Here is a 12,664-nt window from a genome sequence, read left to right on the forward strand (position 1 = left end):
GGGCGCGCCGAGCTCGTGGGTCCTCTGGTGGCGGCGCCTCCGTCATCTCCAGAGGTTTCCAGGTCTGTCGTCCTCTCCCGGGCGCCGGCCTGCGGGCCACAAGCCCAGTCCCGCTGCCTTCTCCATGTCCCCAGGGTGGTCGTCCCTTGCGGTCGCTTCCTCCTTGTCGTCCGGTTGCCAAGTTGCTTCTCAGGTCCATCGACGCTTGGCGGAGAACGGGGGCCTGGGACCCCCGATTTCCCTGTCCCAGCGCCTCCTGTGCCCTCGGGAAAGCTGGCATTTTGCTGCTGCTGGTTCTCCGTGCTGTTTGGCGTGGATCTAACCTTTGCCCTGCCGGAGACCGCGGTGAACCTCGCGCCCAGTTTGTGTCGCGGCCAGGGCTTTCTTCTGGGCCCTCTTCCTCCTGCCGGCTCTGGAAACGTTCTGTCTCCAAGTTCTTGTCCATTTAGGGTACACCCGCTTGTCCCCGAGCTTCCCTGTGTGCTCCCCTCTAAGTGCTAAGTCGTGCGTGCTAAGTCGCTTCAGGCGTGTCCAACTCGTTGCGACCCCATGGACTGTTGCCCACTAGGCTCCTCTGTCCGTCTGATTCTCTAGGCAAGAATACTGGAGTAGGATGCCATGCCCTTCTCCACTCCTTCTGGTTGCTGTCGGATAAAAAGTCCCCTGCGTTGGACTGGCAAGCCAGGGTTTTAAACTGGGCTTTGACACTTATTATCCAGTTTGTCTAATGTCTGTTACTGGGGGATAAGAGTCGTGTAGGCCTCACAGGATTATTTAAAGAAACAAATAACAGCATACACATATTGCAAGGAGTCTGGGGGGCTCAGTAAATCCCACCTGTTAGCTTCAGCCGCCTCCTAAGCCCACAGCGTTGAGTTTTGTGTACTAAATGTTGAAAGAGATGTGAAAAAAAATTTGCCCAGAATATGTTGCAGTTTTATATTCTTGGGTAGATTTGTTTCTCAGACACAATCCTCTTTAGATACAATAGAGATAAAATGAACTCATAATTTCAGAGTATAGCACTGTGGTGGATGGAGCCTTAATATAATGTAGGTCTCTGAACAGCTCTCTGACCTGCTGTCCTGTAGTAGGAAGCAGGGAAAAACAGTTGGGTTTGTGTTCCTCTCTAGTTTCTTTTTGTGAAGTTCCTGAGAATAGGGTGTGGGACCTACTCATCTTTTCCCCCTTAATCTGTGAGGTAGTGGGTGCTCACTAAATTTTTGTTGCATGAACTGTGAAGGAGATAATGGGGAAGGCAAGTTGGGGTTATTTGTTACTTTCCAGTCTTTGACGTCCATCTACCTGGATGCCTTATTTTCTAAGTTGGTTGCTTTCTTGAAAAATTGTGTATAAATTGGGACTCTTATTGAACACATTTATGTAACATATTTAAAGGAAAATGAGTGCTTTCGTGAGTGGGAATTATCTCCTCCAGGTTACTGTTTGATTTGGTAGATCAGGTTGTCTTAAGGGAAGCACATCTGTTTTGTTCCCTCTTAAACCTACTTTCTGCCCCATTGGCACAGTTTCTGTTGATGACCTGTGCCATCACAGACTTTGGAGCTGCAACTAAATTTCCCAGGCTATCCAGTATGGTCACCAGTAACCACATGTAGCCATTTAAGATAATTAAAGTTGCATAAAATTAAAGAATCAGTTTCCCAGTTCCAGTGGCCACATTTCAAATACTGAATAACCTCACATAGCTAGTAGCTACTGTCTGGGACATCAGTTATATACAGCTATAGAATATCTCTGTTATTGCTCAAGTTTAATTGGACAGAGCAGTCTAGAGGCTGTAGTTCTGACTTTGAAGTTTAACATGTAAGTAAGCTTTCAGTAACTGAGAGTCAAAAAACTTTAACTCCAAAATACCCTGTCCTAGTACTTTACATGTTGTAGTGATTTAGGTTGCAAAGGGCTTTCACGTGTATTATTTCACTTGATCCTTAAGAAAATCTCCTGAGGCAGGGAAAGTAGATAAATGAGAATAAAAATTTTATATTAAGTAGCAGGCAAAACTGGGACTAGAACTCACATAGTTTTTGTTTGTTTTTTGAGCACCATTAGAGTTGATAATTCTTTAGCCTGTAGGGTCATTTGGAAGAGTTAAGGTGGCTGTGGAAGTGGGGCGCTCTAGATGGGGCCCTTTTCTTGGACCATCTGCCCCAGGCCGCCCCAGGTAGTGAAAGGGTGAGCATCAGCAGCCATAACTCCCTTGTCTGTCAGAAGTCTGTTAAAAGCTTTTCTACAACAGCCACTGACAACTTGATTGAGATATCTGCTGTGGCTGAACAGAATAAATGGCAGTGCATGGTGCATAAAGGGTAACAGTTGAAGGAAGTAGTTGTTTGTGGTGCTGGTTGATATATTGATGATGATAGAGGATTTAGAGGGATCATAGTTATTTTCCAGTACCTGAAATCTTGATCTTCTGGGGAATAGCTAAAAACTTTTTGCTAGTTCTTAAAATTGGGGAAGAGAAACCTACGAAACCCATCAGTACCAATTGTTAATAATGAATAAAGTTAGGTGAGTAAAGTACACATGTATGATGCTTTTTAGGGAATAAAATGTTTCCACAAACTTTCTCTCCTTTAATTCTCTCAGCAGCTTAGTGAAGTCACCGTTATTGCCACTTCCCATGGTCACCTAATGAGTACGTTGGAACCAGGGCTGGAATTTATGTCTTCTGACTCTTGTATTCCATACTTTCTCAACTGCACAATTACTTTTACTCTCATTTCTGCTTTCTCTCCTGTCCTTTGGTAAACCTGTTATTACTCTTAATTCTGCAGTTTTTTCTGGGACTGAACACCTTTAATGGATTCTTTCCTTAGTTTGGGAAGGTCCTCTGGAGGGAGGGCATGGCAAGCCACTCCAGTATTGTTGTCTGGAGAATCTATAAACAGAGGAGTCTGGCGGGCTGCAGTCCATAGGGTGCAAAGAGTTGAACATGACTGAGGCAACTTAGCACACACGCATGCACACCTTTAATATGTAGCAGCAGTTCAGGCTCCTTAGCAGCAAAAGGACTGGGACTTTAAATAAAAGTTATCAATCAGTGTTTGTTGAGCTCTACTCTGTTAGGAATTTTCCATATGTTATCAAAACTATGAGATAAATGTTACCCTGATTTTAAAGAAGAGAAATCTGGTGTCAGAGTTGAAATTCCTTTGCTGTTGGCTTCTCTGGTGACTCAGTGGTCAAGAATTCGCTTGCCAATGCAGGAGACATGGGTTGGATCCCTGGGTCAGGAAGATTCCCTGGAGAAGGAAATGGCAACCCACTCCAGTATTCTTGCCTGGGAAATCCTATGGGCAGAGGAGCCTGGAGGGCTGTAGTCCATGGACACAACTTAGTGACTAAACAACAATAACAAAGCTTAGCTCTAGGGTGCCCCGGAAGAGCAGCAGTCCCCAAACCTCCAGCCTTCAGTAGTGTGGGTAAACTATGGAAATCTTTCTGTTGTACTTACTGTCGCTTAGTGTACCAGGTGTTTTGTGATGTCAAATCTCTAGACTTCTGTGGGTCTCAGACATATATTTCCCTTTGGCTTTTGGACCTTTGTTTTTTCTATTATTATTTTTATGTTCAAGATAAGTTTTATTTCTGATAATAGTACACAGTTTAGTGAACTGGGAATAAAGATTTTCTAGATTTAACAATTTAATGATTTAAGCGATTTAATAATCACTAGTGTTGACACATGAGTTTTCTATCTTTAGCTAAGCATATCATAACTTCGGATAGAATTAGGACAACATTTAATTGAGGTATAACATAAAGCATAAAATATACTGATAAATATAAAATTCAGTGATTTTTTAGCACATCTTTAGGGTTCTGCTGCCATTACCATATCTTAGATTTGTCCAGCCATAAACACAATCCAGCGCTGGAACAATTTTGTTTCACCAGTTTGACATTTTACAGTCGGTCCCCATGTCCAACCCTAGTCCCAGGCAACCTCTCATCTGCTCTCTGTCTTTATAGATTTGCCTTTCCTGGGAAATTTATGTGTTAATATATATATAACCAGGCTTGTATAACTTGAGTGTAAATGTTTTCAAGGTTCAAACGTGTCGAAGCATGTTTTTTTCTATTATTAAATCAAACACGTCTAAACTTGAGCTCATTTCCGATCTTCCCCAAAACTCCTTCTCCTCCTCAGTTAATCCTCAGGTAACCTGTATTTCCCATTGCCCAGGCAAGAAATTTCAGCATTACTTCCTCCCTCTCCAGAACCTTTTAATTCTGCCTCCTGAATATCTCTTAAATTAGTATCTCCTACACTGTTGCTTCATTTATGCCCTTTCATAACCTCCAACGAGGTCTCCCTGCCTCCAGAGTATCTTCATTCTTAGTCATTCTTCTTTGAAAAAATGTCAGTTGCGTAGTTGAAAATCATGTGTGTTTGGGAATACTTGCTTTAAAGCATTTTTTTCCCCTGTGAAAAGAAGTTGGAGAGTACAGGCCCATTTAAGGGACATTCTGTCTTTCTCAACACAATTCTGATCAATTTTTAATAGAATCTTTTTTTTTTCGGCCTTGAGTTATCAGGGAAGATATTATCTGATAAGGCTGCCTTTTTTTGTGAAATGACATGACTGTACTTGGTAATTTGTATGATATTTATAGCTCTGAAATTGTACAATTCTAGGTTTTACTTACATTAAACAAAGTTTTCTTTGATGGACTATGACTGTCTATTGGGAGTGGTGAAAATTACAACTCATTATTTTAAGCTGAAGTACATCTTTTCAATTATGAAGTAAAAATTTAAATGACTAATTAGTTGATAGTATGATTTCTTTTCCCAAAATTTGGACTCATGTTTGAGAGAAGGGTAAGAAATGTAAGTAAGTTAGCAGACTGATGACTGACTGATAGATATCCTATAATAATGAAAAATACAAGGAGGGTTATATTTATCTTCCCACAGATTTAAACAGAAAACCTTTTTCTAGTCCCTTTGGTTTTTGACCAAAACGAAATGTTCAGCTACTCAAGCTACCAAACTGCTGCCTCTTGGTGACTGTATTTGTCAGACACTTGCATAACAATTGCCTTATCAATAGCATGATGATTTGTGTTTAAAGCTCTCCACAGCCCTCATCTAATTTTTAGGGACACATTCATAGAGATGTTGGTTTTCGGAGGACCTGTGTGAGAGCAAAACAGACTTCACAAGTGATAATGATTGCTAATGATTTCATGTAACTGTGACTGATGGTGACCACTGGGAAGACATACTTCAGGTGGCCTTGATAGTGACGTACTCGCCATTTCCTTTAGGGTGGCAGAACTTCCCTTCCGGTTGGTGGGTAGATAGTTATACCTCTGGTTTCTGGTGTCTCCTTCCCAAATAAACTTTAGAAAGAAAAGAAAATCCTATAAAGGAGCATATTTGCATGCATACAAACCCACACACAACCTAATTATTTCACCTTACGGATTCTTCAAGCAACTATTTTAAAGTATGTTGAAATTACTGAAAGTAATAAAGAACTGTTTCCTTTTCCAGCTCAGAAGATAAAATAACAGTCCACTTTATAAACCGTGATGGTGAAACATTAACAACCAAAGGAAAAATTGGTGACTCTCTGCTAGATGTTGTGGTTCAAAATAATCTAGATATTGATGGTTTTGGTGAGTATGGAACATTCCTTAAAATGTATAAGTGAAACTATTAAATAGGTTTCAGCTTTGTTTTTTTCTTTTTGAAGAATTTTAACTATAGCATGCTAAGTGAACTATTAAAATTCAGGATGCTTTAGTGTTATATTCTCACTTATGAAGAATAAGAGTGGCACCGTGTTTCTATTCTTTGAACATTTAATTAGCTATATGCCCTAAAGTCTGTTGCCTCATTACCTTATTGATTATATGTGTGATGCAAAGCTGGAAGTAGTGTGTGGAATTGAAAAATACCAGGGACTCTGTGGGAGAAAGCGAGGGTGGGATGATTTGAGAGAATAGCATTGAAACATGAATACTATCATATGTGAAACAGATCGCCAGTCCAGGTTTGATGCATGAGACAGGATGCTCAGGGCTGGTGCACTGGGATGACCCTGAGGGATGGGATGGAGAGGGAGGTAAAAGGGGGGTTCAGGATGGGGGACACATGGCTGATTCATGTCAATGTATGGCAAAAACCACCACAATATTGTAATTAGCCTCCAATTAAATAAATTAAAAAAAAAAAGAAAAATACCAGGTTGAGATACTAAATGTCATAATGTCATATTACAGAGGCTATGGGATCTTAGTTCCTCAACCAAGGATTGAACTCAGGCTCTTGGCAGTAAAAGTGCCAAGAGTCCTAACCACTGGACAGCCAAGGGAATTCCCAGACTGGTATTTTCTTAGTTACATTGAACTTATGCATTCTTTTTGTTTTAAGTGAGTTTTATTTTACTTACTAATTTTTAATCGAGATGTAGTTGACATATTAGTTCCAGGCATACAGCATAATGGTTTGATACTTGTATGTACTGCAAAGTGACATAGATCACAGTAAGTCCAAATAGCGTTCATCACCATACATTGAAGATCTCTGTGGCTCAGGTGGGCTTCCCAGGTGGCACCAATGGTAAAGAACCTGCTTGCCAATGCAGGAGACTTAAGAGACACAGGTTTGATCCCTGGGGTGGGAAAGCCTCCTGGAGGAAGGCATGGCAACCCTCTCCAGTTTTCTTGCCTGGAGAATCCCATGGACAGGGGAGCCTGACTGGCTACAGTCCATGGGATCTCAGAGAATCGGTCATGATTAAAGTGACCTAGCATGCATGCACTATACAGTCAGGGATGTCAACTCACCTTCCTTGAAAGGGTAGTTAATCTATTTCTTATTAAGGGAGTGTTTTGTTTAGGAAATTTTCACTCCTAGACTTTTCACCTTATTCCTTAACCATTCACAGAAAGCCCATATCCAGGAAACTGCCATCTTAGAGCTCAGGGATACACTGTATGTCACTTGCCAGTTTTGCTTGAGCATTCTCTCTAGTCTAGAATGGTAGTTCTCTAAGAGGGTTCCATCAGTGCCACTTGCTGAAATTCACATTCTCAGGCCCCACTCTGGACTTCCTGAATCAGAAAGTCTGGGATAGGCCCAGAAATGTGTATTTTAACAAGCCCTCCATGTGATTTGATGCATGCGAAAGTTTGAGAACCACTAGTCTGCAGTCAGGTCCAAGGAGCACAGCTGACTATTTTTCATTCAAGGGACCATTCATATTGCACTTTTAAGAGCTCTTTTCAGATCAGAATTATTTCTTCCCTTCTGTTTTCCCATGATATATTAAATATACTTCTATATGTTAATACTCATTTCAGTTTTCTTTTTTAGAGAGAATGTCCCTTCCCTTTATTAGATTGTGTGCTTTTGGAAAACTCTTATCACTCAGGTAACCAGAGTTGGCACTCAGTAATATTTGCTAAATTTCTGAATCTAATGTCAATTACAGGGATAACTATAACTGGACCTACTATATTCCAGCATATGTTATCTATTATTTTAACAACTCTAAGAGGCAGTTTTTTTTTTTTTTTTTTTTAACTTCCAGTTTATAGGTGAAGAAACTAATAAAGTTCAGAGAAACTTAATGTTCCCTGGATCATACAGTAACAAGTGAGAATGCCTTACAAAATTCAAGCCTAAGTTTCTCATAACTCCCAAACCTCGGCTTTTTCCTGTAAGAAACCATTTTTCTCTTAAGAAGTGTCTTTCCTTTGTGAACACTTGTTACAGGAATTAGGTGATGACATAGTTGCTATAGTTCTAGTTTTGCTGCTAAGTCACTTCAGTCATGTCCTGACTCTGTGCGACCCCATAGATGACAGCCCACCAGGCTCCCCTGTCCCTGGGATTCTCCAGGCAAGAACACTGGAGTGGGTTGCCATTTCCTTCTCCAATGCATGAAAGTGAAAAGTGAAAGTAAAGTCTCTCAGTCGTGTCCGACCCTCAGCGACCCCGTGGATTGCAGCCTTCCAGGCTCCTCCATCCATGGGATTTTCCAGGCAGGAGTACTGGAGTGGGGTGCCATTGCCTTCTCCGAGTTCTAGTTTTAAGGAATTTCTTACTCTAAAGCGGTGGTTCTTGGCTGGGATTGAGTTTCAGAAATCTGTAGAAATATTAAAGTATGTTATGTCCTGATAGTATAGCGAGAGTGGGAAGTTGTGCAGATATCCTTTTGAATTCACATGATTCAGATCCATACCATAGATTGACTGATTTATGTAAAAGAACCCATGGGTAATTCCATATATATTCTGTAAAATTTATATATAATTGAGTTCCCTCATGAGTTCATATTCAGCAGCACTTAGTTGACTAAGCTTGGTTTCTCTGAATTGTTCTCTCACAAATGAAAAGTAATACACTGCACAGTAATTGAGAATAGACCCTAGAATCAGACCAATTGTGCTTCATAAACCAACATTGTCACTTACTAGCCATAATATCTGGAGCAAGCTGCTTTATATCTGTATGCCTCAGTTTCCTCTTCTGTAAAATATGGTTGTAATAGTTCTAACATCATAGGATTGTTGAAGATTAAGTAGTATATTGGAAGTGAAGTGCTTAGCACAGTGGCTACGTTGGTAAGAACAGTAGAATTTGTGGTATTTTAACTTGGTCTGCTCTCCTCCTCTTCCCTGTTCAGCAGTAGCCTTAAAAACTGGCAGCCTTGCAGCCACTGGAGGAACAAACTGATTTGACTTGCTCAGAAGCATTCTCCAGAATGTCATCACTTATTTTGCAGCTTCCCAGAAAAGCTCCATTCCAAGGAGTTGTTATTCGATTTGCCTCAGAGATTGCTCTGTGAGGAGGCTCTGTCCCTAGGACTTTCGTCTGAAATAATGACCTGTAGTTTTGCTGCCTGAGGCTGTGATGCCTCTTGGAGCAAACAGGAGCCTGGCCAGAAGGCCTAAAAGAAAAATCTGGTGAATGAAATGTCTGTATGAAATGGCTTTGAAATACTTTGGGGATCTGGAGGCCATGCACAAATGCAGGACTGTATTTATGCCCAGAAAAGGCCCGATAGGGCCTTAGTCTCCCATCTGTGCATCTCTGGCTGATCTTGAGTCTTTCATGCAGGTGAAGGCCAAGACAGACATGCAGAGTACTTGAATGTTGAAGGTGTGCCTAGTCATGAACTGAGCTCCTTAGCAGAGGGTAGAAGCCTTACTGGTTCAAAGCCCTGAAGGAAACCTCCAGATAGTGATCTCAGCTGATCACTAAGCTCACTGAACAGAGACATCGCTGATCACGTGCTGCCGGGAATACAGACCTCAGAGTTAGTTTGGGAAAGTCACTAAAGAAATAAATAGCTGCAAGAACAATCTCCAAAAAGCCAGCCGCAGCAACAAACCTAGGGGAGACAGTGGTGAGCCCTGATTTCCAGAGTTGCCATATTATATTATTCTACTTTGCAATAAAAAATTCAAGATGCCTAAGGAAACAGGAAAGTATGGCCCATACTCAGGAAGAAAAGCAGTCAATAGAAGCTGTCCCTGAGGAGTCCCAGCTATTAGACTTACTAGACAAAATGTTGAATCAGCTGTTACCAAGGTTCAGAGAACTTAAGGTATGTGGGGATGATCTTTGGCCTTTGTACATCACTATGTGTGGACTTTGTTACCACTGGGTGTGAGGGTTTGTTAAAGAAGTATAGAACGTTTTTGCTGTTCTTGAGAAAGCTAATCTTTTGTGTTCTGGAACGGCTAATGTGGAGGCTGTGATCCAGTAAATCTGTTTCTATACAGTTCTCCACAGCTTCAATCTCAGCTTTATGAAAATACATATATACTAGACCCTTTACTCCAGAGTTATTTGAGAGCAAAAGATTTGAAAGAAGCAAATGCCCATTGATAGAAGACTGATACTTAGTCATGCAAGGGGATACTATATTACTCCATTAAAAAACAAAACAAAACTGTGGAAGGAGTCTTGAAAACAAATAATCAGTGGTTACCTACTGGTAGGGAAGCAGGAGGGAAGCTTTTAATTCCATGGTATATTTAATCCATTTCTTTCTTTGAACATTAGGGGACTTCCATTTTTCAGCTATTACAAATACCCTTAAGGTGAACATCCCCACGAATACTTTTCTGTGTTTGTGTTCTGTCATTTCCTTGTGGTAAATTCCTAGGGAAAGAATTACTTAGTAAAATTTGTTTTATTAATTGCTCAAATTATTTGCCTGCTTTTCTGATGAGGTATTATTTATTTTTAGCCATTAGCAAAGGCTCTTTAAATGTGCTGTTTGACCAAAAAAACTAATGAAAATTAATTTTAAACATTTATTTGAAAGGCTCTTAACCTCTGTTTTACACGGGACTACATTTTTCTCAAAATACTGTACTTTATTACAGTAGATAATTTTCATGAGTTGCTTTCCATTTCTTTGAAATAAAAGCATATTTTGACCTTAATACTTGAAAGTACTTTAAATTTTTTTAAAGTATTTTTTCTTTTATCATTCATGACTATATATTGCAATAACATTGTTTTTCACATTGCAGTTTGCAACCATTAGTCATATAATCAGTTTAGTAGCTCTCAGCAGTTAAAGTAATTAAAAAGAAAATATAACAACACCATCTTTTGTATTATTCCATGAAATGCTTGTTTAGCTATTTTACAAAGTATATGTATACCAGGTTGTAATGTAAAATTGGACTCATACAATGAGTCACAATTTAAAATATATATATTTTCTTTTTGGAAAACTGTTGGCTGGAATGTTAAGAGTGGAGTTCCTGCCTGTGTTTGTTTCCCAGCTCTGTCACTTTGTCACCTTTGTGACCTTCAGTTAGATCTCTAACCTCTTCATACCTTGTCTCCTTAAGGGTAACATAGAAATAATGTTAGTACTTAAGTACTTTGTAAGGTTGCTATAGAGATCAAATGAGTTTATCTAAGCAAGGCTAAATTAATGTTAGCTATTCTTGTTAGCATAGTTATTACTACAGGTTCATTGTTCATTATAACAAATTTTAAAAGCACATTAAAAAATTGTAACTTCCCATAGTCTTAATACACAGAGATAAACACTGAAAGAGTCCTTTTCCCCCTAGTTTCCTGTAAGTACCGAAAGTTTAACGCCAACACAGTCTTTAGTAATTCAGTAAGAATTCTGCATTTGTTTACATGGACATAGAAGAGATACTTTAAAGATCAAGGATCCTAATGTGTCCAGAATTTTGGGATATAAATATAAATTTGAGATAAGCTAAACTAGGTTCACAAAAGATAAGAGTTAAGCCTAAGTCACTTTCTAGAATAAAAATGGAAGAAATGAAATCAAGAAGTCTGAACTACCATGTTTACAAAGAAGCGATTATAATAACATTGTAAGGGACAACTATGCGTCTCAGGTGGAGCTACTGGTAAAGAACCCACCTGCCAGTGCGGGAGACATAAAAGAGGCAGGTTTGATCCCTGGGTCGGGAAGATCCCCTGGAGAAGGAAATGGCAACCCACTCCAGTATTTTTCTCTGGAGAATCCCATGGACAGAGGAGCTTGGCAGGGTATAGTGCACAGGGTCGCAGAGAGTCGGACATGACTGAAGCGACTTGGCAGGTATGCAGGGCCAACTATTTCATTCATTTCTAAAGCTGAATACAGGAGATGCTTTAAATATTGCCCTTGTTCTAGTCTTACTCAACAGGTGAACACTGTACACAGCTGAGGTTGGCCTAGTTCAGAGTGTCTGTACGGTTCCTCTCTGGGTGATCTTATCCCTTCTGTGACGTTAAATCCCATCTAGATGTCCATAGACTGTGTGTTGTTAGCTCACAGTGTCCCTCTGAGCCCTGGACTTAAAGATTCAACTTCCTATTTAATTCTTTACTTGGAAATTGTACAACTTCCTACTTTATATCTTTTCTTGGAGCCTCTTGATGAAAGTGAAAGAGGAGAGTGAAAAGTTGGTTTAAGACTCAACATTCAGAAAACTAAGATCATGGCATCTGGTCTCATCACTTCATGGCAAATAGATGGGGAAACAGGGGAAACAGTGACAGACTTTATTTTCTTGGGCTCCAAAATCACTGCAGATGGTGACTTCAGCCACGAAATTAAAAGACATTTGCTCTTTGGAAGAAAAGCTAATACCAACCTAGACAGCATATTAAAAAAAAGAGACATTACTTTGCCAACAAAGGTCTGTCTAGTCAAAGCTATGGTTTTTCCAGTAATCATGTATAAATGTGAGAATTGGACTATAAAGAAAGCTGAGCGCCAAAGAATTGATGCTTTTGAACTGTGGTGTTGGCGAAGACTCTTGAGAGTCCCTTGGACTGCAAGGAGATCAAACCAGTCAATCCTAAAGGAAATCAGTCCTAAATATTCATTGGAAGGACTGATGCTTTAGCTGAAGCTCCAATACTTTGGTAACCTGATGCGAAGAGCTGACTCATTGGAAAAGACCCTGATGCTGGGAAAGACTGAAGGCAGGAGGAGAAGGGGACGACAGAGGATGAGATGGTTGGATGGCATCACTGACTCGATGGACATGAGTTTGAGCAAGCTCCGGGAGTTGGTGATGGACAGGGAAGCCTGGCGTGCTGCAGTCCGTGGGATTGCGAAGAATCAGACAGGACTGAGCAACTGAACTGAAAAAAGTTGTCATATTTAAACGGATTTTTGAT

General features: G+C 40.2%; 1 protein-coding gene across 1 annotated transcript in view; it reads left to right on the forward strand.

Moving 5' to 3' along the window:
• FDX1 (ferredoxin 1) overlaps positions 1-12,664 on the forward strand; it is a 39,019-nt gene that overhangs the window by 1,244 nt on the left and 25,111 nt on the right. Inside the window, exons 2-3 of the mRNA XM_010862925.1 lie at positions 13-62; positions 5,531-5,655. Coding sequence (XP_010861227.1) covers positions 13-62; positions 5,531-5,655 — 175 coding nt within the window. The remainder of the gene's footprint in view (positions 1-12; positions 63-5,530; positions 5,656-12,664) is intronic.

This window comes from Bison bison, unplaced genomic scaffold (assembly GCF_000754665.1).
Source record: "Bison bison bison isolate TAMUID 2011002044 unplaced genomic scaffold, Bison_UMD1.0 scf7180017864485, whole genome shotgun sequence".
NCBI lineage: Eukaryota > Metazoa > Chordata > Mammalia > Artiodactyla > Bovidae > Bison > Bison bison.